This window comes from Biomphalaria glabrata, chromosome 10, assembly GCF_947242115.1.
Source record: "Biomphalaria glabrata chromosome 10, xgBioGlab47.1, whole genome shotgun sequence".
NCBI lineage: Eukaryota > Metazoa > Mollusca > Gastropoda > Planorbidae > Biomphalaria > Biomphalaria glabrata.
The window spans coordinates 21,926,782-21,954,392 of NC_074720.1; the positions used below are offsets into that span (position 1 = coordinate 21,926,782).

The 27,611-nt window shown below is 32.8% G+C and overlaps 2 protein-coding genes across 4 annotated transcripts; both read left to right on the top strand.

Annotated features, from left to right (window-relative positions):
- Nucleotides 1-1,046: 1,046 nt before the first annotated feature.
- Nucleotides 1,047-26,889, top strand: LOC106075080 (protein YIPF3-like). Of its 3 annotated transcripts, none has more exons than XM_056043647.1 (11): nucleotides 1,047-1,194; nucleotides 4,372-4,453; nucleotides 9,256-9,332; nucleotides 10,361-10,467; nucleotides 10,944-11,082; nucleotides 11,861-11,992; nucleotides 12,459-12,581; nucleotides 16,554-16,677; nucleotides 18,607-18,699; nucleotides 19,689-19,743; nucleotides 25,483-25,712. In XM_056043647.1, the coding sequence occupies exons 1-10, from the start codon at nucleotides 1,165-1,167 to the stop codon at nucleotides 19,700-19,702; spliced, it is 921 nt and encodes a 306-aa protein (XP_055899622.1). In that variant the 5' UTR covers nucleotides 1,047-1,164; the 3' UTR covers nucleotides 19,703-19,743; nucleotides 25,483-25,712. The 3 variants fall into 3 exon arrangements, with proteins under 3 accessions (XP_055899622.1, XP_055899621.1, XP_013091453.2); XM_056043646.1 differs by having other exon boundaries at nucleotides 19,689-19,739; XM_013235999.2 differs by lacking the exon at nucleotides 19,689-19,743 and having other exon boundaries at nucleotides 25,483-26,889.
- Nucleotides 4,999-7,637, top strand: LOC129928640 (uncharacterized). Its single transcript, XM_056043648.1, has 2 exons — nucleotides 4,999-5,225; nucleotides 5,448-7,637. Exon 2 carries the CDS (start codon nucleotides 6,355-6,357, stop codon nucleotides 7,030-7,032), a length of 678 nt encoding a protein of 225 aa, XP_055899623.1. The 5' UTR covers nucleotides 4,999-5,225; nucleotides 5,448-6,354; the 3' UTR covers nucleotides 7,033-7,637.
- Nucleotides 26,890-27,611: the final 722 nt, after the last annotated feature.

Consider the following 27,611-nt stretch of genomic DNA (forward strand, 5'->3'; position numbering starts at 1 on the left):
GAGAACCTACTGCTGCTGGTCGTGAACAATTTGTCGGTGAACGAATTGTCATGGAACCCTGAATACGTGTCCTGCCAGCGTAAATGTCGTAACAAGTCCTTCTATAGGCCTACTGTTAATACCGGCGTACGCAAGAACATCGCTGTTTGTAGTTCGGTCTTGCCACGGTATGTCCAAGATTGAGCACAAACATCTTTGGTGAAAGAGTTCAAGAAGCGTTAGTTGTTTTCTGTATGCCTCAGATCCATATAGATCTAGAAGGGTTAAGAGAACCTACTGCTGCTGGTTTTTGTAGGCATGCGCACGGAGGCGTCCAAAAGCACACAGGTCCTGGCCAGACGGTGTAGTCTCATCTACTTCCCTTGAAAGCGATATATGCGTCCTTCGATACTATGCTTCCTAGTTATGTGAAGTGTTCTACCACAGGGGATGTCCATTTACGGGGATCTCCGGGGCGGGGCTGAGTAGATTTTATTGGCTGAATGCATGATGCATAACTTTTTTTTTAAGGTAAACCAAAAGAGACGGCAACGTAAGTGCAAATTCGTTGATTTCTTTTTTTTGGTCCAAATATTGATTTCATGAAACCTTCTCTACAATATTGTAACGTAATAACGAGTCCGACTAAAGATATAATGTGTATACTTAGGTTAGGTCCTAATGCAATATTTTTTTTAAAGACTTTCCTACTAATCGCCATGTACAATGACATTTAGAACTGACAGAACACAAAAGTAATTCTTTGGATTTGTAGTCTTTACACGATCGCTCATTTTCGTCATTACAAACATGTTTCCAAAACGAGTTTGGGTAAATAGATCTGCTGTCTTTCTTTACCAAGGCTCGGTCATCACGTAGGTCTACTACTATTAGTAGGCCTATAATATATTAGAATCTATATAGGTCTAGAGAAGAAAAGCAAGGCCAATGACACTAGCTCCAGCTGGAATAACCTGCTAAGTGTGCAGCCGAACATTTCAGGCTCACATAGGTCTCACCAGCCACACGAGGAGGCACAAAACCTCAGTAGAAAGCCCTCAGCCCCCTGGATGACAAAAGTGGTCATCATCGAACCACGATGGACGAACCAGGCCTACATATAGAAATATAGATCTATAGGTCAGTGAACGAGCGGCCGGAATTGAACCTAAAATAAAAGCAAACATGGCTGATGTGTGGCATAAACAAACCAAGGTAAAGATTTATCTAGTCTATCTAGAATACTAGATTTGATCTATAGATCTAGATCTAAGTCTAAGTGTTATCCACTATAGTTGTGACTACAGTATAGTGTATAGTATAGATCTAACTCACTGAGATGACTCTGGACTCTCTCTAGAATCTAGATCTGTAGTTGACAAGTGACTGTCACTATATACTACTAATGAGTACTATATAGTATATTACTATATTATTATGAGTATATATTGTCTAGATCTATATCATATAATATATTATAATTATGATATATCATTATATGAGTATGATTCGTATGATACTCATACTGTGACTATGCGATGTCTATCATATTTATAGAATTATAGAAATATAGATATTTAAATTATCATATTTAATAGTTGATAGTAAACTATACTCTATAGTCTATATATAGATAGTATAGTTAAAACTTCAATTCAATTCAGTTTCAACAAGGGCCAATGAGCCTGCCCTATGAGTATGAGGCCAATGCAACAATTACAAATATTACTATTAAGTTACTATTAACTATTAGATCTAGATCTACATTAATTGATTAATTACAATTATTAATTAAATGAATTAATATTAATTAATATGAATAATAATAATAGTAATACTATAGTAATAGTTAATAGTCAAATAGATCTAATCATCTATATCTAATATATAGATCTATGGCATTATGATTATTATTATATTATTATTATTATAGCTCCTCCTTCGTGGTTGAAGATGAGCACATTTCTCATTTACTATGGACTCGAAGATGGCTGTGAAGTCTAATCCTCACTTTAAAAAGCCAGCTGCATATGTGGCATGGGTGGGTTAGGTCGTTAGGTCAGTTGCAGATAGGCCTGCTTCTTCCCTCAGCTTTTTGTTGGTTCAGCTCTCTTTCACCCTGGCCACTCTTCTTGCTTCAACGCTTGAGACTCCGAGACTCACAGCTTCACGACATGAAGAGCGATCAAGAGCTAGTGCTTTCCAGCCATGAATGTCGATATCGCATTCCTTGAAGGAGCTCTTGAGAGTGTCTTTGTAGTGCTTGTATTGGCCTTCTTAGGAGCGCTTTCCTGCACACAACTCCCCATACAGAAGTTGCTTGGGAAGGCGATTGTCTGGCATGAGGACTACATGTCCTGCCCATCGAAGTTGGGACCTTTTTACTGTCGCATTGATACTGTGCATGTTGGACAGCTTTAAGATTTCTGTGTCTGGTATGTGGTCGGACCAACACACCTTATGGCGGATACTCCTTAAACAGTGTAGATGGAAGGAGTTTAGCTTTTTGGTGTGGCGGAATTATAGGATCCAGGACTCTGATGCATTATATATATATATGAGTGATGGGAGTACTACAGCACTGTAGACTTTCAGTTTTGTGGATATGCTGAGTCCTCTCCGTGGACACACTTGTTCTTGAAGTCTGCCAAAAGCAGCACTGGCACGAGCAATATGAAAGTCAACCTCATCATCTAGATTGGCGTTTGCTATATATATATATATATATGGTGCTTCCCAGATAGATCAACTTTTTGACATTTGCTAATTTTTGGCCATCTATGAGAATGTCTGGTTCTGTGACAGCTTTATATTTGGAGGAGGTTGGTGCAGCACTTCTCTTTTTTACATTAACGGTGAGGCCAAAATTTTTGCAGGCACTAGCGAAGAGGGACAGGCTCTTTTGAAGGTCTTCTTCATTTGCAGCATTTAGGGCACAGTCATCTGCGAATAGCAGGTCTCTGATGCAGTCATAGTTTACCTTGGTCCTTGCCTTGAGTCTCTGGGCATTAAATAAACTTACATCGGTGCAATATCGTATGCCAACTCCAATACTTTCTGTGCAAAAGGCATATTTCAGCATGGCGGTGAACATTTGAGACAGGAAAAGGCTTGGAGTAGTCTCCTTTGTCTTGGACTCTTGCTTGTATGTTATCATGGAATTGGCGCACCACTGTTATGAATTGATCCGGGCAGCCAAATTTGGACATGATTTGCCAGAGGCCTTCACAACTGACATTATCAAAAGCTTTTGTCATATCTATGAATGCAGTATAGAGATTTGAATTTTGCTCTCTACTTTTCTCTTGGAGTTGGCGGACTGCAAAGATAACGTCAACCGTGCCTCTACCCTGCCTGAAGCTGCATTGACTTTCCAGAAGTTGGCCATTTTCTAGTTAGTGTTGTAGTCTGTTTAATAGCACCCTAGCCAGAATCTTGCCAGCAATGATCCAGTCCAGACTGACTGATATTTAATTGATAATTAAATTATAATTTATATGATTCAATGATTCATTATCGTCAACAACTGAACAAGCTTTAGTTAAAAAACTTTATTTTATTGATACTGTCTAAAAGTAAATATATATATATAGTATTTTGGAATGTTTTGTTTATCTTAGTTTATGTAATTGTAAAATTATAAAAGGTAAGATGTTGTGTTGCTTGTGCAAACACCACTTTCAGCAGACTCTAGTCTTTAGTTAACTTTAGTAAACTTTAGTTAGTCAGTCTGGTAATTACAAGTTGAAGTTATTAGCACTACCAGTTACCAGATTTGGAATAATCTAGATCTATACTTTATATTTTCCCTCACTTTTATATACACCTCTGTCTAAAATTTCATACTCTGAACTTTTTTTTTCATTCATAGTCTCTTATGAAACTAGGACCCTAGGTGAATTGGCAAGATATTTTATAATCTGAAAATGATATTTCACTGATGTTACACATAATGGACTGTATTTAACCCAGTGTAAAAATAAAAGTCATACTATATAGAATGGACTGGATCAAAAACTGATAATTGACTTCAGCACTAAAAAAATGCCCTCAATGTTTCATTCAAAAAATATGCAATTAACACCTTATTTACCAAGAAAAATGTTAGTTTCATTTTTAATAAAACTAAAACAAAAATAGACATACCCGAAATAATTAGCTTTTCAATGTGAAAATTATAGTTATCTTTATGAAAGAAGGAGCTTCATATACCCCTAATGTTAATATTGTGTATTTTGAAAAATTTTATGAAAACCTTTTAATTAATAGAAACAAAACAAGTTTTACTAAATTTAACTAAGTTTGTTCTACAGACTTAACTATGATAAACACTTTTTTTCCCCTTAAAAGGAATTTATTTGCAATATACAATTTTATTTCCATTTGAATCAGTCAACATCAGCTGGCTCAGCAGTATTAGACATGGACATGGAGGAGCTCAATGACAGACAAAGTGACTTGTCAGATTATGAAGGTGAATTCATCTTGTATAACTCATGGGGGATGTAACAGTCAAGTTTCACTCCTTTCTATGCCTTTTGAATTTAAAACCTTGTACTGTCAAGGCAAAGTTTGTGCTTTATAGAATTCTTACATTTTCAGTCAGCTGCTATGTGGTATTTCTAAGGAGGGGTAAGAAACTTAACAAGAAAGTTGGTGCCCTCAATAAGTTTTGGTCTCCAAACTAGGACAATTTTTCATCAGTCAGTTTTTAGCTATAAAAGATAATTTGTTACAAAGCTTATATAAACTCACTCTCTCTTGATGGAATTTTTTACACATATTTCTAACATTTCTTATTCTCAGATCAAGTGGAAACTTAGCACAATTATTCATTGCCCCTAACAAACAAAACATAAATCAATTGAAAAATGGAGCAATTATTCTATCACTTATGTTATAATTAATTAATTTTGTTTTATATTGAGATAATGTCTTCACGGAAACCTTCTCCCATATACCACCCGTGCCCCCCCCCCCCCCCCCCCCCCCCAGTCCCCACAAGTGATTGGACCATAGCTCATTTAGCATGCCAAAAGAATTAAATTGTTTTAAACAAAAATCAATTGGTAAAAATATTTCCAATCACACAGATCTATTATTGTAATCTAGATCTATTATTATTATTGAAAGATTGATTAACATGTTCAGAAGATGGCTTTGTTCTCCTTTTCGATGAAGCACTGAACAAAGAGCTGGGCAAGAAGCAGCTAGATGTCCATGTGAGATATTGGGACAATGGTAAAGTAAGTAATTTTTTTGTTCAAATCTACAACAGTCATTGTTTAATTTTATAATTGCTATATCTTTATAGTTATTCTGATAAGCCCTTTTTATGTTTTCTTCCGCTAAGCTCAGTCTTAAAATTGTTTTTATTAAATTTATGTAATAAATTCAATGTTACATAATTATCAAAACAAGTTTAGCAAACTATTAATGCAATTAATCTTTTTTTTTTTCTTCCATAGGTTGTAACAAGATACTTCAACTCAGCCTTTTTGGGGCATTCTTCAGCACAAAATTTGTTTGAGCAATTACAGCAGCAGCTGGATGTTAATGCCTCAAAGGTTGTACAAATTTCAATGGATGGACCAAATGTCAATTGGGCACTACATAGACTTTTAAGTGAGGACTTGCAAAAACAAGTCTCCTCTAATTACAAATATATTGACATTGGGAGCTGTGGTTTGCATACGATTCACAATGCCTTTCATGCAGGACACACTGCATCTTCATGGGATCTGGGCCACTTCTTTGATTCGTTATGGTGGCTGTTTAAAGATGCACCTTCCAGAAGAGATTTCATGACCATTACGGGAACAACAGATTTCCCTCTCAAACACTGTCCCCACCGTTGGGTTGAAAATATTGCTGTTGCTGAACGTGCTATTAAAGTTTGGCCTCAAATTAAAATCTACATTAATCATTTATTAACCAACAACAAAGCGTTGGAGACAAAATCTTTCCAACATCCTGCCTGGCTGACCAACTGCTGTTTGCTAAATTGGAGTGTTTTCTCTCTATTGCCAGAACATTGGAACCATTCCTAAAAAAATATCAATGTAATGGACCAATGCTACCATTCATGTCAGAGGATATTTTAAACATGTTAGTTTCACTATTATAGCGATTTGTATCAGAGGATGTCCTTGGTGCATGCAGAAGTGTTTTATCTGTTTCAACACTGGATCTTTCCAGTACTAAACTGTTGGCACCTGAAAAGGTGGACATTGGCTTCAAAGCTAAAAAGTCCTTAAGTGTTATTTCAAAAGCAAGTCCTAAAGACATTTTAGTATTCAGGATGCAGTGCAGAGACTTTCTCAAAACAACAGCATCCAAAGTGCTTGAAAAATCTCCTATCAAGTATAATTCAGGATGCAGTGCAGAGACTTTCTCAAAACAACAGCATCCAAAGTGCTTGAAAAATCTCTTATCAAGTATAAGCTAGTTAGGAGCATGAAATGGCTGCAACCAAAAGCCATTGTTACTGACCATGTCAGCTGCCTAAAGCAATTAGAAATCACATTAAATTGCTTGTCAACTTTGGGGCGAGTTGATGAAAATAAGTGTGATACCATCAAGGCGCAATATAGGCAGTGGTATAACCAAATTATATCAAACAGCTCAGTTGATTTTCAGTCTTTTGACTCATCTTTTCAAAGGCTAGATGTATTTTTTAAAGACCACTTAGGCAGACAATCTGAATTTAAAGATCTTTGGACAGTTGTTCGTTTTCTTTTAATGCTATCTCACGGCCAAGCTCAGGTTGAGCGAGGCTTCAGTGTGAACAAAGAAGTTATGAGCACAAACATGGCAGAAAAAACACTGGTAGCCAAAAGAACGATAAGTGACTTTATTGATTTTTCAGGTGGCATTGATAATATTATTGTCACTAAGCAGATGCTAATGGCTGCAAGAGCATCCAGAGAAAAATATAGACACCATCTAGATCAATTAGCAGAAGAGAAGAAGAAGGATGGTTTGAAAAGGAAGAGGGAAGAGGACTTTGGGGAGCTGGACAATTTAAAGCAAAAAAAAAATGCACTTAGATAAAGACATCCATTCTTTGATTGAATCTGCTGACAAGTTGGCAGAAAAAGCTGAGAACACTGCATGTCAGAAATATATTATTGAATCCAATGCATTGAGAAGAAGCGCAAGAGACAAAAAAGAAGAAGTTCAAAAAATATCTGTCCAAATAGATACTAAAGTTAAAGAAATAGGGGGACTATAAGTTTTGTTTTGTTTTAGATATTACTTTTTTACATTTCATTTATTTAGTTCATGCTATGTAAACAAGAATGATGGTTTTTTTTCAACTCCTCAACTCCTGAAATGTACATTTTTTGTTTTGTTTTTATGCACTTTTTAACTTAAACTGAGTTTGAAAATACAATTTGCTATTTGAAATGTTTGTTTTTTTCATGCTATGTAAACAAGAATGATGTTGTTTTTTTCAACTCCTGAAATGTACTTTTTTTTTGTGTTTTTGTTTTATGCACTTTTTAACTTAAACTGAGTTTGAAAATACTATTTGTTATTTGAAATGTTTTTTTTTTCAAGTTATGTAAACTCAACTCATGAAATGTAAATTTATTTATTTTATGTATAAATGCACTTTAGATAACTGACTTTGCTAATTAAATTATTAACTTGAAGTCGTTTTTTTTTTTTCATTGTTCAATTAATTTATATACCGGTATTATGTGTGCTATTCCTCCTGTAATTTCACATTTTCTCCTGAAAAACTCCTGGAAATCTCCTGAAATGGCATTATGACTTTTGTGGGGGAACCCTGCATAGTAATGGGGATTGATTCTAAAAGAGCACCCCACTCAATATAACAAAATTTTGATCAATTAATTTACCTATTAGCGGGTATAGCTAAAAATATTCAATTAGAATTATAGCTAGATTTAGATATTTTAGATCAACAGATCAGTGTTAAAAGTGTGCTGGCACGTTCGTCCAGAGGTGTACTGGTCCCTTCTTGTACTGCCTAGGTTATTAGGTATAACCTCCAGGTATACAATTAAACTAATGTATGCAACAAAAGACTTTACAAAGTCGCAGGTAAACATATATACAAAGTTTATTTACATAAGCAAAATAAATGTGTAAATAAATGGCCATTAACTCACAGGCCGACACAACAAAAAGTAAACAAAAGATACTCAAAAATAGTATGACACACAGCCCTAGTCATAGTTACATTATCGTCACATTCTGGAGATCACACATTTACATGAGTAAAATAAAGGTCACAGGCCTCAGGTCAACACATGACCACTTTTGACCATTCTGGGGTTACAGGCTTCAGGCTGACACTAGCCACTTTTAGCAAAAAAAAAACAACAAAAGGGTCATGATGAACTATGAGCCTACAAGCTTCATAGAATCCCACCTATAGACATCCGTTTGGTAAAGCCCATCTGATGATTCAATACACGTTGAATCCCTCAGAGAAAGGTTACAAAAATATGTAAAGCCCATCTGATTATTCAATACAGGTTGAATCCCTCAGAGAAAGGTGACAAAAATATGTCACGTTTGGGAGTACCCCAGGATGCAGAAAATCAGGGTAAAGATATACTGCCTGGGAATCATTTGAGGCTATATCTACTAATAAGTATACATTACACAAAATACAATAATACTAAAGATATACTTAGCCCAAAGATCTCCAGAGCAGGGCACACTTCTCCGAGTACCCCATGACACACGACCACTAACAGAAAAATACTATTCACAACACAGGTCAAGTGGTCAAGCTGGTAACTCGGAAGCAAGTGGCAACTAAGCACAGTTTGCAAGGCCTTTTATAAACTACATAAGGGGAATCACTCCTGTCTTTACAAGTAATCAAAAATAGTTATTTCCCCATTATGTCACACTAATAGAGTATTAGAATTGCTAGAAAGCTTGCAATTTTTCACAAGTTGCAGTGGTCAGGTTGCGAATCTGTCAAGACTAGTTCTTAGCAAGTGCCTAGGCCTAGGATGTAAAAGGGACCTGTGTATAAACTATTAATAGCTTCTACAGTTATCTTCACTTTGCCATAACATGGTCTATAATATCTTAATAGTTATCACAGTTATCCCCTCTTTCATCTATAGCATGTAAGTACTCAACTGTTATTAGCTTCACTTAATTCAGTGTCTCTGTCTAATATATACTCAAAACTGGTCAGATGTAATTACTGTAGCAATTTGATTGTAGTTAACAACTTTTTATCAATATCTGTAGCTGAGACAATTGTTGTTGTTGTTTTTTCAGATCAAAGAGAACCAAAAGAAAGAAAAAACTTAGCTGATGACTTAAAGGAAAGAATGAAAGAAAATGTCACACAAATGGTGAGCTGACTCTGTGTTGGTATGGAGTGTGTGTGCATGTTTTAGATGTAACCATAAGTAAAGGTGGCAAGATGGTTGGGCTGTGTAGGTTGAATAGTTTCTAATGAGGTGGTCTTGTTGTAGTTCAGTTAATAAATAGAGGTGTAAGAGTTGAAGAAGGGCAAAACAAGCATGAAAAGGTTGACAGACATATTTTTTCTAGTGAGCTTTATCATGTTTAAATTATGATTTCACTTGTGTTACCATGTATATTTACTTTGAAGTTGAAAGTTGTATCAATTTGTTTATCTGTCTTGTTTTAAAAAGAAGTTTATTCAATTTTTTATCAAGCTCTATTTAAGAATATTATATGCCTACACCGGTTTAGTTGTACTAGCTGTTTGGAGCTACAAGCTAACACTTGGGAATTACTTTCCCTGAATAGCAATGTATCTCTGAATAATTGTTCAAGTCCCTGAATTGCATTGTGGTATACTTATTGAAGCACTGGATGAAGTAGTAAAATTGATAGGTTCATTGTTTAATTGTCAATTGGACTGTTTATTAATATTATAGTATTTATAAAATCATCTCTGTTCAAGTGTGTCATAATGGTGTGTAGTAGATAATACTATATCTTTAGAATATAATAATTCTGTGTATATATAAATTGTTGATATAAAGATTTTTTTTTTGTTGTAATCTAAACCTGACACTGTAAATCAAGTTTAAAGACATTCAGCATTCTCTGAAGTTTTTACATTGTACTTTAGTGTATATAAACTTAACAACTTTTTTTTTTTGCAACTCAATTGAGAGATTATAAAATGTTGTAACCTTTCTATGTAGATGTAGACAGCTTAACTGACTTCTGCTAATGATTGACTATTTAGACAGCTGATTTTGTCCTACCAATTATTGTAGAAGTAGCTAAGTTGACTTTTCTAACATTTACTGAAAAAAAAACTACTAAAATAATTTTACTTTACCAATTATAGCAGATGAAAATGCTTAGTTTTATCAACTATAAAATGTTTTGTTGATTTCAGGTTTGGCAAGCTGGTACTCAGAGTGCAAAAAGAGCTTGGACACTTTATGGCAATATTGACATTCTACGACCATATTTTGATGTAGAACCTATGGAAGTTCAGAAAAGGTAAACAGTCTTTTTTTTCTTGTTATGAACAAAAAGAGATTACTGTAAATACAAATGGAAAGAAATGAAAACAATGTGACTTTAAAACAAGGATATTAAAACTGTCAACAACTATTTAGTTCATCTTATATTGAGCATTGATTAGCCTATTAGTCAAATATATCAACATAAATATATCAAAACTCCATTTATTTTTAAGTTTTTCCTATGTCCTAGCCAAAATTTTTTTTTAAGTTTCTCCTGTTTTGAATGCTTCATTGCTTTTATCAAAAATGAATCAATCAAAATCAAACCAAAATATGTCATCTATAGTGTATATCTACTTTAAAAAAAAAATATAATTCTCATGTAGCTATCCTGTGGAAGCCAGATGGTTTATTGATAAAAGTATATATCAACAGGCTAGTAGATTCTCATTTAATATACTGGTAAATGTCAGATTACTTAACAATATATGTTGTTTTTTTTATCAACAGGTTATTGTATTCTTTAATCCCCATCAAACCATCTGATCAACGCCAGCAAGTTCCCAAAGAGTTATATGGACCATCTATGGTTGTACTGACATTAATAGCCATTCTTCTTTATCAGATGAAAACTGCACAACACAAAGTGGTAAATTGGATTCTCTCGACACACCACTATAATTCATATTGCTTGAGAATTAATGGTCTAAATAGTGTAACATTAGTTATGTAGTATAATATCCTCCTTCCAGGGAAATTTATACTGGTTAAAATATATATTTCACTTAAGTTACTTTACTGGATTTCTAGATGCTTTTCTCCTCAATGTCTACAAAAGGCACACTTACATTAAATTAATCAAGAAATTTAAATACATCTTAATCAAATTCTTACACAAGCTGATGATAGCACCAGTAAATTTACAGTAAAATATTATAAATTTTTTTTTGTCATGGTACAAAATGTTGAACAGAAATAAAAATAATTTTGGAATAGTATATCAGAACAGATTAAAGGTCATTTATATTGTACATATTAATTTTCACTGTTCCAGAAAAGTATTTAAATAAAGTCGCCCTGATGCAGCTCTCTATACCACAATACAACTAGCTTTTCTCATCAACTGCTACACAGTTTTGTCACTTTCAGTTCCACTGACCTGGTTGTGATTCAGTAGATACCAGCCCATGTAGGGCTTTTAAGTATTCAATGGAAAGAGTCACAAGTGAAATATGACTTCATGATGCCTTTAGCCATAATGTATCAAAGAAAGAAGTAGTTTACCTATATCTAGGAATGAGATTTATTTGACTAAACTATCACTACACATTACTTTCCAGTCATTATGAGATTGTGTAAAAATTCAAACAAAAAGAGAAAGCAGTTAAATTTATCTATTCTCTTTTGTGATTTTTTGTTGTTGCCAGGAAGAAGGAACATTAATAGGCTCTGCAATAGGCGTGTGCTTCATGTACTGGTTTGGTGCTTCATGCATCATTTGGTTCCTTGCCTACACTTGTAATGTTCGTATTGCCATGTTACAAATCCTCTCCATGATGGTAAATGAATTTTTTAAAGATTCAGTTAACATACTTAATTTACAAAACTTACAAGTTTAAGTTGACTACTTAAAATACATGTTTTATGTAAACTTATTACATTTACTTGTAATGTTTTGGTTAATTACATATAATTGATCGTGTTTCATAAATCTAAACTTTTGCCTGAAAATATTCTTGATATGGCCTAGACTTACTACCTAACATGTTTGAAACATATTACAGTGATTCTTCTTAATGCCAATACAGTCTTAAAGTTGGAAACATAAATGACCATTTTGACCATTATTCTTGAAAGAATACTTAATTTAGGCATAAAACACTATGCAATCACCAGTTGATTGTCTTTAGAAAATGATATGTTAGACATAAAACTTTCAAATTATATATCAGACTAATGCTGTTCATAATGTGATCTAATGTTTTCTTGTTGTTGTGTTTATTATTTTATTTTCCCTCTTTTCAGGGCTATGCTTTATTTGGGCACTGCATCGTTTTATTCCTTGCCACAGTTATTCATGTTGGACATGACCATTTATTTTTCTACAGCATGTGGGCCATTATAGGAGGACTTTCCACACTTAAAATGGTAAAAACAAGACATAGTTTTAGAATGTGATTATCTTTGATAAGTTATTGTCTAATGACTATAATATACATTTTTATTAGAGACTTGACATTTTTAAATTAAAATTTTTATTGGCAAAGTATTTCCAAGAGTTTATCATCCTCTTGTCAAATTCTATTATTGTTCATAATGTTGTCAACAAAATTGTACATTAAGCTTGAAAAAAAAAAGACTATCACTTTAACAACACTGCATCTCTCCATCCCATATATCTCTCACTATTCAACTAACATATATACCTTACCTTTACCTATCCCTTAGTCTGTTGGACCGTTGGGGCACCAGGCAAGATTTGTCGACCGTCTTTCTCCATTCCTCCCTTTTTTTTGCCTTGATCAGAACCTCTCTCAATGGCAGGCCTGTCCATTCTTTAATGTTGTCCTCCCATCGCTTTTTCTGTCTGCCTCTTCTTCTTTTTCCTGGCACTGTTCCCTGAAGAAAGGTCTTTGCGAGCCCCGTAGATCTTGTAATGTGGCCAAAGGTTTTAAGCTTTCGTTTTTTCACAATAGTAAGCAGGTCGTCATGAGCTCCGATCGCTACAGTAACCCTGTCTCTGATTTCTTGGTTTGTGATGCGGTCTTTGAATGTGATGCCTAGGATCCTTCTGTAGCATCTCAATTCCATTGCTAGGATCCTCCTCTCAAGCTCTGCATTCAACGTCCACGACTCGCAAGCATATAAAAATGTGGCCATGACCAGAGAGCGCATCAGTCTAATTTTGGTGCCGAGGGCTAAGCCCTTATCTTTCCATACTATTTTAAGTTTTGAAAGGGCTGCTGTGGACTGTGCTATTCGAGCCAATAATTCGGGTTTTGTTCCCTCATCTGAGACAATAGCTCCGAGGTATTTGAAGCTGTTAACACTAGTTAGCTTTTCACCTCCAATACTGATGCCTCTTTTAAAGCCCTGATGGCTATTGGTCATAATTTGAGTTTTTTCGGCATTTATTTGCATGCCATATGCTGCAGAAGTCTTGTCAATGCGCATCACCAGGTCAGCTAGTTCTTCTTCTGTCCCTGCTAGGCCGTCAATGTCATCTGCGAAGCGCAAGTTAGTAATTCTTCTTCCTCCAATGCTAACAGTACCTTCATAGCCCTCGAGGGCATCTTCCATTATCCTTTCAAGGAAGATATTGAAGAGTGTTGGTGACAGTAGGCAGCCTTGTCTTACTCCAACTGTGGTTTTGAACCAGTCCCCAATATTATTGTTGAAGTACACCGCACTGGTGGCCTCCTTGTAGAGGTTCTGGATAACTTTGAAACATATATAGTTTGTCTAAATATTCAAGAAATAGTTAGAAATAGTTCAGTTGATTCAAGACTTGAACCAGAACAGTGGCATTAGATCATTGTTACATGACTAATATATAGTTACACATTTAAAGATGCTTAAATTGACAACCAATACTTACAAGATTTCTTCCATTGCAATGGTGACCCTTTGATTTCTTTGTTGATCAATGAAGATTTTACACAAACCACAGTCATTTTGTTGTGCTATAAGTTTATAAAGACATTAATCTAAAAGTTTTTGGTTCAACTTTTATAAAATTGCTTTTCTTGAGTAGAGTTCCTTTACAAAAACAAAGTTGATTTTATTATTAAATGTTCGCTCAACAGACACACTTGTTTCCAATCAAATAAAATGTATTAGTTTTGTGGCTCATGCATTTCTTATTTTGACCTCACCATTAAATCTAATTCATTTTAGACCTGGGTGCCAGTTCATTTGTATTTATACAGTTAATTGACCCCAATCTTAAAATAGTTTTTTTTTAATTATTTGATTGTTTGATTTAAGTATTATTATGAATGAATACTTGATAGTAATACTCTATTTTGCTTCATAATAAATTAATTTAATCACCCTTTTTAGAGTTGCCTACAAGTATGCATCTTGCGTATTTTGTACACAAATGGACACGAAAATATGCGAGTATGGTTTAACATCTGAAAATACGCATTTCCACCTAAAAAAAAAAAGGAAATAAAAAACAACAACATGTAATTCTTGCTAATCATATATATAGATCAGTGCTTCAATCCTTGACTATTCTTATTAGATCTACCACGAGATAGTATCGCTGTTTTTTTTTTTGTTTTTTTTTTTCGCGTGCGCTGACGCGCGATGATTTAAATGTTTACTAGACCTTACTAATCTAAATAAAGTGGAGTTCCTTTCAATGTGTCAGTTATTATGAAGTCTTCAAACTGATTGGAAATTAGTTGATTGATTAGTTCTAGACTGGATCTAGAACTAGAGATATTTTACGATGTCAGGCACCTATAATTTATAATAGAATTTACGTAAATCTACATTTAGAATAATGATCTAGATTCTAAATCTAGATGTGACCAGGTCTATACTAGACTTAGATTTATAACTAATCTAGATTCTAGATCAAAGTACATCTAATTATAGATTTAGACCACTGACCATATCTAGTAACTCGGCTATGGATAGATTTGATAAATCTATCTGTAACTAGATCTAGATCTACTCAAAAGCAGCAATTTCTGCCTTCTTATCAAGAGATTTTATTGATGTCCTTTCTCATCCTTTATGGAATCTAAAATAAAAAAGGGTGCAAAATTGGGCTGTTCTGACTGTATAAGTCTACATCTAGGCGTAGCATTTCACATTCACGTTAGAGCCTTCAATTCCGTGGCATTGTTAAAATATCTTTAAATGGCCCTATGCACATTAAAAAACCAATCAACTGTTAATTAAGCTGACAACAAATTTTTTTGTAAACCACCAAATTCAGGAAAGAGTTCTTTTGAGATGAAAGTGAGAAGGGCAGAGGTTTTAACAGAAGAAACATTAGTTGAGGTTAATCTCTCTCTTAGCAAGATAAAGGGAATCAAACTGATGTTCCCTGACTTGCAGAACGTATCTTCTGTAGCAGATTGAAAGCTATTGTTATAGTCACAAGTGACTAGCTAGGTTTCATTACTTATGAAGACCCAAATTCAAAGAATGAAATCAGGGGCATTGAAGGCTCTGTTTGCAAAAGAAAAGCTTTAATTATGCTGACAAAATTATTAAATTATTGATTTCTTGCACCCTACTTCAAAGCATCTATTTGTTTAAAAAAAATAATTTTAAGCATTACAAACCAGAATTCATAGCTATTCAGCAGACTCAATAGCCCAGCTTTTATATTATAGAAGCAAGTTCAATGACTAATTAGGAGTTTCTGTATCTGTAAAGAAATTGCCTATAAACTACTTTTATAGAATGATATGTCACAGATCCAGCTAAGCAAACCGTTACATCTGGTTTAAGTCTAATTTCACTTATAACAAAAATGTCCATTCTTTTGAATGAATTTTCTGTTGCCGCTATTATGGAATGTGGAATACACTAATTTCTAAAGGTATTATGATTATACAATCATTGCAAACTGACAAGAAAGGCGTCATTCTAACATATTCTAAAAAAGTCTATGACAAAGACTAAAAGTGTAAATATTTTGACAAAGGTAAAAATGTCTTATAGAACTGTATGTAACTTTAGGATTGCTGCATTACATGTATGTTACGTGGTTGAATGATTTTTTTAGTCTTTCCTGAGTATATTTCTTAATATTTAAGAAAATACACATTTGTCCCCCAAATTAAACATTTCCAGGTCTGGGAATACACATTTCCACTTTGGCATGTAGGCTACTCTGCCTTTAGCAAAATTTTTACCTCCAACTTTCATTTAATAAATTTAGCTTCTTCCACACAACATGGGGAAATATATTTTCATAAAGACTGTCAGGAGTCAGAATGTAATCAAGTCAAATGAAAAGTACCCAGGTCAAACATATATTTGCATATTTATATTTTTGCTTCAGTTATTACCAGGACTCTATATTATATTAAATTGAATGGGATTTTGAAAATGTGTTTGACTCTTTCACTATGTTATGGCTCTATATTTTAGGCCACTATCATAATGTCAAGATCAAGAGGCAAGACTGAACGCCTGATTGTCATTGGAACTATTGCAGCACTACACCTGTTATTTTTGTTGTACCTACACTTTGCTTATCACACAATTGTTGAGGGTAAGGCTTGGTCCTGTAATAGAATAGAAAAGGTGATAAGATAAAATAAAGACAATAAATGTATATGTATAGTTTGGAAAAAGGGCAGAGGTAACCAGGTTCTTAAAATTTGGTTTCAATTCTTTTTATTTTTTTTTTATTCTATAAATTGTATAACATTAAAAACTAATTCTGAATTAAAATTCTAAATTTTTGTTTTTAAAGTTGCAATTCACAGTTTATTCTTAATAGTCTGACATTGAATTACCAAAGGTTAGCTGTACTTCAAAACATTTAATGTATATGTCAAGAAAATTCTATTGATGATTAATAAGATATTCTCTTAGACTTTCATCTGTATTCAATAAGTTAACTTTAGACTTACCCTCCCATGTCATTTGGCACATTGGGCGGCAAGCTGTCTCCATAGATATCAGTCACTGGCAACATTTGCAGCATCTTCACAGCAGGGATCCACTGCTCTGAGGTGCAGTGACAAGGACATTTCTATTTGCACATTCCTCATATTGGCCTCCATGCCATCGCAACTCTTGGCATGAGTGATTCATTCTGTTGGAGAACATGTCCTGCAAACCTCATGTGACGCTCAGTCACAGTAGACAGAAAAAAAACATTTATTGATCTAAAAAAAATAGAAAACATGATTTCAGCTTTTACACATGGTACTACATTGCATTTAAAACCTACTTTCATTATACAAATAACATAGTATAGTATATATTTTTTATATCAATTTATGTCTGCGCTGCGTCAGATTACTGATTTTATGAAGTGTCTGATTATTAAGAATCAACTGTTGGTACATTTCATTAATTTATTCAATATCTTCAATTAATATTGTATAAAAGGTCTAAATTTAATACATATATTTGCATCATAAGAAAAGTGGAGTCCTGTATAAATAATAATTTGAAACATGTTTAAAAAAATTATTTGTATGATAATTTTTATGCTGAGAAACCCATTATTAGTTTGAAATAAAGCATTCATCTAATCCCATAAAGCCACCACAAATGGAGGAGCTGGAATACTTATCAAATGGCCAGATGGAGGAAAACTAGAAAAATCCTTTGCAACTGGAGAGCTCTCTGACAGTCACAGAGCAGAAAGGGAAGCACTAGCACTAGCTGCTACCATGCTAGCGAATCATCCAAGTTCCCCTCACAGTCAGATTGTCTTTCTAACAGACGCAAAAACAACCCTCCAAAGCTTGCAAAACTCTGATTCCCCTTATATTAAAAACCTGAGAACAGCACTTACAAAGCTCAACCACAACAGCAAAAAAACTGTTATTCAATGGATACCAGCTCACATACAACTAGCAGGAAATGAGAAGGCTGACACACTCGCCAAGAGTGGGAGAACAAACTCACAAGTAAACTCTGCACTCTATCCAGAAGAAATGAAGAAATTAATTGTAGATAAAATAAATGAGAAATGGACGAGCTCCCATCCAAATCACAAGAAAGATGATGCTTACTATAAGCTATCCCGACAAGACCAACGTCTAATCTTTCGACTCAGGACCGGACACAACAGAATGCGACAACACATGTTCTGGAAGCTCAAAATTGGAACCAGTGAAATCTGCCCATGTGGAGTATCACCAGAAAATGCTGACCACGTCCTCCAAAACTGCTCTCTCTACCAAGAGGCCCGTATAAGACATTGGCCCCAAATCACCCCAATAGAAAGAAAACTATATGGAGAGCTCCCTGATTTGGAAACCACTGCGCAGTTCATCTCATGTATTGGTCTAGTCATATGAACACTCCAACATAACAATGAGAACGATGAAGAAGAAGAAGAATCTAATCCTAATTAGCCAAAGATTTTATTGTATCTACAGAAGATCAGTTTCTTAATATGTAAGCTATTTGTGTTTTCTTATCAGCTAATTTTTTTTTTATTCATATTGTAACTTTGCAGAAATTTCTGATGCTTTAAATGAAAGATTGGTTCCAGTCCCTGTTCAACAAGAACAAGTCACAGAAAAGGTTGCACAGGAAATACATGAAAGTGGTAAGAGAAATTGAAAGTTTTCTTACAAGCATTCTTGGTAAAAAGTTTTTGAAATACAAATTTGGAAAGGAAAACTCCATATCTTACAATGCATGTCTAAACAGTTTATTTTCCAAGTTGTTGTTTTTTTAGTATTATTTTGTAATTATTTAAGTTTAATCATGTAAATGAAAAAGGCATGCAAATATTTTAACTGTCAGTCTCTAAAACTGAAAAACTTATTATGTATTTCTATTCTTTTAAATTTATGATGAATGTAGCTTTTTGTAAATGTAATTACAACATTCAGTCAACTGACCAGTTCTATCCTTAAAATTCAGAAATCTCTGCAATAATAAAAATGTATTATTAAAAGGCCTTAAAATTCAGAAATCTCTGCAATAATAATGAATTATTAAAAGGCCTTAAAATTCAGAAATCTCAGCAATAATAAAAATGTATTATTAAAACGGATATTTCTTTTAGTGGATCATATTTGCTGGTCTCTCCAAAAACTAAAAGTGCAAGATAATCCAAATGAAGTTTTCACATGTGTAAAAGAAAGCAAATAGAGCTGTAGCTTTCCTTTCAGATATTTCAATAATAACACATCTCAACTGTTAAATAGAAACTACATCAACATTTTGATTTATAATAACTAAACCTTTGTATCATTGGTCAATACATTTGTCCACAAGCTATTCAATTTGAAAGCTATATTTCAAGAGATATTTAACGTTTCTAAATAATAATCTTAGCGTTTCAGTTTGATATTTAACGTTTCTAAATAATAATCTTAGCGTTTCAGTTTGTTTTTTTTGCATTAAAAAATTCTTGTATAGCTTTAAAATTGCATTACAATTACTTTTTAATACGCAGTTTTAATGTATTTAATATTAACATAACCATATTTAAATAGCTTTAGGCAGTTTGGGGCAAGGAGGGAGGGGATATTGTTTTTGTTTTTTTCTAACAAAATTTGTTCCAATAAATTTGTTCCTCCCAACCAGTTCAAGCTGATTAGTAGCGCACATCTTTGGAAGAGGTTGTATATGTCAAGAGTAGGTAGCTAACTTCAAACTTAATGTAGACGAGTGCAAAAGTATATTAACATTATATACTAACATAATCAATATATACATGTACAGATTCTGTTATATTATCTGGTTATAACTTTATTATCTGGTTATAACTTTATTTCACAATGAGTATGTCTTCATTCACTTATATCAACCTCAGCATATATCACTAATTTAATTTGAATATTTTACAAGCCAGCATGCTAGAATGACCAGACTTAGTGAACAGTAATGACTTCTCATATGTATTACATATACGGGGTGGCACATGTTGATGATTTCAGATAAGACATTAGACATTAGATGGAATCAAATCATTGAATGATACAAAGAATCTCTATCACTGTTTCACACATTTCAAGGGATTGCTTCAGCTAGTTGAGTAAAAAATATTTACATTGATTTTAAAATAACTATGTGTCTTAAACTGAATCTTACCTGTATATGTGATCTGCCATGCTTATAGAGAAGTTCTTTAAAAAGCTCATTATGTCTACTTTGCATGTTTAAGTACAAGTTATTACTTGCTTACACTTTATGTGATTAACTTGTTTTAATACAACTAACTCGGACTTGTTTAAGTTAAGTACAAGTTATTACTTGCTGACACTTTATGTGATTAACTTGTTTTAATACAACTAACTCGGACTTGTTTAAGTTAAGTACAAGTTATTACTTGCTGACACTTTATGTGATTAACTTGTTTTTAATACAACTAAATCAGACTTGTTTAAGTACAAGTTATTACTTGCTGACTCTTTATGTGATTAACTTGTTTTAATACAGCTAAATCAGACTTGTTTAAGTACAAGTTATTACTTGCTTACTCTTTATGTGATTAACAGCTAAATCAGAATTGTTTATTGCTTGCTGACTTTGTATATGTACTATGTTTTGTTGACACGATATATTAAAAATGTATTAGATAAAAAGTTAGATAAACAGTTATATGTGTTTTTGACCTGACAAATGATTGATTCATAAGTTACATCCTTTATTACACGAATTATGGTGAGCATACATACTACTGTTACTAATAAACTTTATTTTTAAAAATTAATAATTTTAAAGTAATCTACAATAATAGTTGATGGATGCTTGATCTCATCCAGAAATAAATTTATTTATGCTGACATCTATTCTCGCTGTAACATTTAGGCAGTCCATAGGGAATCAAGACATGCAGTGTTTACTGACTTCAAAGTTTAGATAAAACTTCATGTTTTGGGGTGACTGTATCATAAATGAGACAAAAATGGCTGCCTATTCAAAATTTGGTGTTTAAAAACATCCAATAGAGATCAAATTTGACTTTCTGTTGGACCATTGGGGCACCATGCAAGATTTGTCTTTTTCCTTTCCTCTTTGTCTTTTGCTTTAGTTAGAATGATAACTTTCTTGTTTAAACCTTAATGGGAATTGATAGCAGGGATTTCCTTGCAAAAATGCCTTTATTTCACCAAAAAAAGAGATACATGCAGATGGATCCTATACTCATACAGCTGGCTACTAAGTGGGGGAATGGAGTCCTATATGCTTTCACATAACATTGCTCTGATAAAACATAATTACATTTATGTAATAGGATTTGTTTTGCTACTTTGGGATTTAGTTCCAAAAAGTGGCTTATTTGATTAATCAGTGGTCCTCCCAAATTGGAATGTCCTTTTCTGAAAGCCAATTAAATTTGAGAATTTTTATAAACTGTTTAATTTGAAGCCTGATTGATAGTATTTTATTTCACTTCTCTTGTTTGTTTTTGCACTTTGTTATGGCGTGTGTGTGCATGTTTCTGATGTAACCATGAGGAAAATAGGGCAAATGTTTTTGGTTGTATAGGCTGAAGAGTTTCTGATGATGTGGTCTGGTATAATTAAAGTGAATAAATAGGACTGATGGGATAGTTGACACAAGACAAGCGAGAGACATGAGGCAGGACATGTATTTTTTATTGAGTTATAATTTGTTGAAACTATCATTTCATTTGTAACTCTACATACATCTATGTTGAAGTTGTGTATATTTATAAATAAAAGTTATATTAAGTTTGTTTTAAAATAAGTCTATTCAAGTTTGTTTCATTAAGAATTTAATACGCTTACATAGGATAGTTGTACAAGCTGTTTGGAACTACAAGCCAATCAACAACACTCTTAAAATTAACTTTCTAGTTTCTTACCAAGATGTAAAATTTAATGGTGTAGCAAACAAGTTATTTTATAACATCAAAGGTAGAAACAATTTAGTTTTACAAATAGCCTAGTAGTAGCTTATGTGATATAGTAAAATACATGTCTAGTTCTGTGGCATTTGATGTCTTGAGAGCCTATCTTTTCCTTTTGCAACTTCTCATATGACTAAAGAGGCCAATCCTTTGATACACAATGCAGTTACAGGTTGGGCATCTGTAATCAGCCAACACAGAAGCACTGTCACCCTTCTTTCTATCCAGTGCCTCTTTTTCCAAACTGTTGGTGTTGATTTTAAATAGCTTCATAGCATGTTGGCAAACACAACTGTATCTGTCCAATATTTCCCACAGATAGACTTTTGAAGCGCTATTTATCTCACCTTAAGTCTGGCGAAGATTGAGCTCAGCCTGTGGTGCATAGAGAAAAACTTCAGTAAAAAAAAAAAGAAATTTGATTCCATCAAATAGAATGTGTAGACCAAACAAAAATAGTTCTAAAAGGCAGAGAAATTAAAATTATATCATAAAAATAGATTGTCAAATGCAAGGTTGTGAGAGTTATGCCAATTATTAAGTATAACAAAAAAAAACTAAAACAAATAAAAACTACTTATCTTGTTCATGGTAAACAAGGATTAATATTCAAAATATCTAGTTGTTGTAATAAATGGAAAGTTTTCATGGAATCCCCAAAGTGACACAAATATTTTTACAAATCAAACAAAGCATTAGGGTTTATTAAAAGAAATTTTTATAAATCAAACGAGAACATAATACTAAATTGTTGTTTTACCTTGATTAGGCCAATATTAGAAAATGTGTCCTCTGTTTGGGACCCCTTAACCAAGAAACTAGAACAGAGGCAATGAGAGCCATGAGATTGATAACAAATAAATATTCACATCACTTAATTTAGAGACTCTTAAGGACATAAGACAAGTAAAATATCAAAATACATAAAATACTGAACTATAATTTATTTATTTATTAATTTATTTATTTATTGATTAACATGCGTGACTAGATTGACACATGGATATGCATGTGACATAATTATCTTCTCTTTTAAAGTGTAATTTATAAGATAAGTTATTATCATCTTTAGCTGTAATGCTTTGAAATGTTTTAATTACTGCATCAGTTGTCTTCTCAATGAAATATGAGCATTTTTCAATGATTATAAATTTATTGACCTTTTCTTATTATTTAGAAAAACATTTGATCTCATTTGATCAAGTCTTAACTTTAATGCATTATTTCTTTAACATTGAGAGTTTTCTTACACGTATTCCTAATGAAGAAATGAAAGATATACAAACAATTGTAGTTCCTGTCAAAATAAACCCTAAACAGTTGAATAGTGGTAAATTACACAGGCTCTCTCCTCCCTAATCTTTGTGTTCATATATATATATATAAGATTCTGCTCATCTAGGACTACAAAGCCTTAAGTAGTCTCACAGAATAAAGAATTTTATGCTTTTTAAGATTTATAAAAATAAACAGTTTAATAGATTCTAATTGGTAATTATTCCAAACACAAGATCAGCAAATACATTTTCTTCAGCTACTTTTCAAAGCTTATATCAACTCACTCTGTCTTTCTGTTTGTCAGTCCATCTGGTAAAAAGTTTGAACATGTTATTTCTCCCACACCCATTCTCTGATCAAATTGAAACTTTTCAAAATTATTCATTGGCAAAGACAATACATGAATAAATAATAAAAAAAATAATTAACCTATTAGTCCATTAATTATTGTAATTAATTTTTTTTTTTATACCAACGAAGGAAATTAAGTCTTCAGTTTTCAGAGATATGGCTAAATATTTACGATTTTGTCCCCTATAGATAATTGTACATGTTATTTCTCACACGCCCATTCTTGGATCAAGCTCAAACTTCAAACATTCATTTTTTATTTACCTAACATAAGATGAATCAATAAAAAATTAATCTATTACTCAATTAATTATAGGTTATTAATTATTTTGTTTGATACTGGATAAAGGAAATAACTTCTACATTATTGAGATATATAGTTGTAAGTGTGGAGTTCTTCCCTTAAATAAGTTTTCCTTTTTTTTTTTTAAGGATTTTAATATATATATATATATATATATATATATATTTTTTTTTTTTTCATTATTTCAAATTTACTTATAAGTGTTATGTTATAACTCAGTGATGCTCAACCTAATTCGACCCGCGGGCCACTTTAATTTCCGACACTTTTGTCACGGGCCACATGACCGAAAATGTACAAAACTAAATGAAATTGACCTAAAACAAGTTTAATAGAAACTTTTACATCTTACATTAATTAATGGGATATTGGAAGTCTATCATTTTGGAATGTCTGTAAATGGCTTCATTTCTCTACGTAAAATGTGAGCAACATTGTAGATAGCTTTACCAAACGACTCATATTCTTGTCTCTTCTTAGTAAATATCCCCATCGATCCTTCAGTCTTAGTCTTAATTCGAAGTCAAACTAAGAATGTTTTATAATCTGTTTATATGTTGTACTTTATATCAGCCACACTTTACAAAATAAATATGCTGGTTTATTATCATGTTCCACAAAAAATACGTAAAGATCCATCCACTTTTCCTGGTAGATTCTAAATTAAGAGTCCACTTTTAGTTTCTTCGGCTTTCCCATTGCATAAATCTACAAGTTTTAAATGTCTTGGACCAATCCATGAGAGAAAAATTTAGAGCCCTAACGTAGGTAAAGGAGGCGCGGTGGCTGAGCGGTAAAGCGCTTGGCTTCCGAACCGAGTTCAAATCCTGGTGAAGACTGGGATTTTTTAATTCCGGGATCTTTGGGCGCCTCTGAGTCCACCCAGCTCTAATGGGTACCTGAAATTAGTTGGGGAAAAGTAATGGCGGTTGGTCGATGTGCTGGCAACATGATACCCTTACATTGCGAACCGTAGGCCATAGAAAGAGATGACCTTTACATCACCAGCCCTATAGACCACAAGGTCTGGAAGGTCCACTTTACTTTTTTTTAACAGTTTACATTTTTCAAGCTATTTTTTTTTTTTCTTTGAAAAAATGAAGGGGGGGATTTTCAACAACTTGTATCGACATTTCGGCGGGCCGGTTGAAGCCACGTCGATATGGCCTGTGGGCCGTATTTTGGGCATCACTGTTATAACTGAATGAAGTTAATAAATGAACTTCAATGTTTGTAATAACCCTCATGTTTTAATTTGTGGGGAAGTCTACTTTCTTTTTTTTTAATTCATAGATCCAAAATAAGAGAATGCATGTAGGCAAATTTTTCTAATCAAGATTATATAGCAATTTAGTATTTTATAAACTTTTAAATAAGAAATAGTTTGATTTCATTATAACTTCCTCATTATTCAGAGATCTAATTGTAAATGTGAATTATTTTTTAATATTTTAAAAGGCTTTTTAACTCAGAAAAAGAAAGGTACTATTGTTAGCTTTTTTTTTTTCAAAGAATTATTTTACAAATTATTATAAAATAAAATTTTAAAACATCTTTCTTTTCCCCAGTTTTTCCCAAAATTTTACCAACTTTAAAGAACTTGGATGATATTGTTCCAGTGACTGTCAAAGTGCTGTTAAATGAAACAAAGAATGATGTAGATATCATGAATAGAGCTTCTCAGTAATATCTGTTGGAAAATTAGTTTGTATTTCATGAAGAATAACTAGCTCTGGTCCATCTGCTAAGAAGTCAGATGTTGGGGTCATTTTTGTTTTGGGGAATACATTTAAGGTTTTATTTTAAAATTTAAACTTAATGCTCACAAGTTATAATTTTGAATTATTTGTTGTATAATTTTTTTATTTAAATAAATCAAGTTTCTATTCAAAACGAGGTGTGCTATGTCTCATTAACTTGAAAAAGGCTTAAAACTTAACATGCCCAAAGTGAATCATTGATTCTTATCATTGGTCTAAACAGAATGAAAGCATTCAATCAGCCAAACCTGCTTGAATTATGGAATGAACTGAAATGAACATAAGCGTTTCCCAAAGTTAGGTGTCAGCAGTATGATTTGATTAAAATGAGGTTTATTTAGTGATGTTTGAAAGTGCCTTTAGAGGTTGCACATAAATATTTATATTTTTTTTTATGCTTGTTGTCTCCAGTCTTTTAAAAAAATTGCTTTTAAAAATGCAACATGATTTAATTTTGAACATACACCTTTAAAATAGTAGTACAATTGAAAGAATTCATTTTTTGAAAATCTTTTCTCAGTTGCGTGAATCTCACATGAAATATTTCAAAATACTTAATTTTTTTCCCATGGCAACACCATCATGTTTATAAAATAGATTTACTGTAGTTACAAGACTTAATGGAGACTGTATAATTATATGCAAATCCTATACTTATAATAATTGATTTTTTTTGGTCTGTCACTAGATCAATCCATTCTAATAACCAACTGTTGTTAGAATGTGTGTAATTTTTGTTCGTCATAATTTTTAATCTTAAAAGGGTTAATATAATATTATTAGTTGGCCTTTTTATTTCTCCCAAACCATTCACAGTACTTTCTCACATCCTAAATGTCTTTAAAAATTTGGTATTGTTTATTGAATAGCTCCACCTGTCTGGTCTTGTCTTACAAAGCCCCTCAAAAAATAGATGTTTACATCCTTTGCACAACCAGGTATATTAACAAGAAAATGAAGATGTACCAATTCAAGACTGGTGCTTCCCATTTCATGCATTATTGGCACTTATTTTCTTACAATTGCTTGATAATGTTTTGGATTTTGTTAGAATCCATTTTTCTAGTATTTATCTAAAATTAAATAGCATATGAATATTGTTATTTATGAGATTTTTTACAATTCTGTAGTAAAACTTGACTCATTGTTTGATTGTTGTCTAGTTATTTAATCATTATGACTATTATTTATAATAAAAGTATTTTGAGTTTTTAATCTGAGTTATGGATTATTTTAATTGCTTTGTCATTGTTGGGCCATTACCTGATCACTTTAGCATGTAAGGGGTAATAGTCCAATGTTCATTCCTCTAATCAAAGCTGCAGGATAAGTCTGTTGGATTTTGAAATTTAAAAAAAAAAAAAACTTGTTCATGGAAGGGGTGATAGAGAGAATAGTTTCATAAGATGAACAGTAAGGTAGATTAAGTGGCTACTTTTTTTTTTCATGTCTACTAAATGCACTGATTTTGAATTCATAATAATCCACTGGGAGTATTATTTTAAGCCAAACAGTTTCCATGATTAGAATAACTGATTTCAGCATTATCCAAGCATTTTATTAGTTTGTATCCAAGCTCATCATCTAATTATTTTGTATAGCCTCAATGGAGATACTAGGTCTTTTTAAATGTAATTGGAAAGTAGAAACTATATTTTTCTTTCACTGTTCCCCAACTTGTTTAAAAGATAATATTCTATTTAAAACAACTCAAAAAAGTGTCTGTTAAACCAACACTCCCTAAAGCATTAAGATTTTTTCATGTTATTTTTCCTTTCAACTGCTCTTGCAATAAGTTGGTGCCCAGCAAATCGTAGCTTCCCTTAAGATGATGCTAGGAAGGTCAAGAACTGGACTAAGATGCATGTATAACCCATGATCCATCTTTTATTCAGGAAGGTTGTGTTTAAGGTAGCTGCTACAACTTTTGAAGGTTG

Bases quoted from the DNA above. Each gene is read 5' to 3' on its own strand.
- LOC106075080 (XM_013235999.2), top strand. From the start codon at position 1,165: ATGGCTGATGTGTGGCATAAACAAACCAAG. The intron at 4,454-9,255 runs GTGAATTCATCT...TTGTTTTTTCAG, and splicing joins TGACTTGTCAGATTATGAAG to ATCAAAGAGAACCAAAAGAA. The intron at 10,468-10,943 runs GTAAACAGTCTT...TTTTATCAACAG, and splicing joins CCTATGGAAGTTCAGAAAAG to GTTATTGTATTCTTTAATCC.
- LOC129928640 (XM_056043648.1), top strand. From the start codon at position 6,355: ATGCAGTGCAGAGACTTTCTCAAAACAACAGCATCCAAAGTGCTTGAA.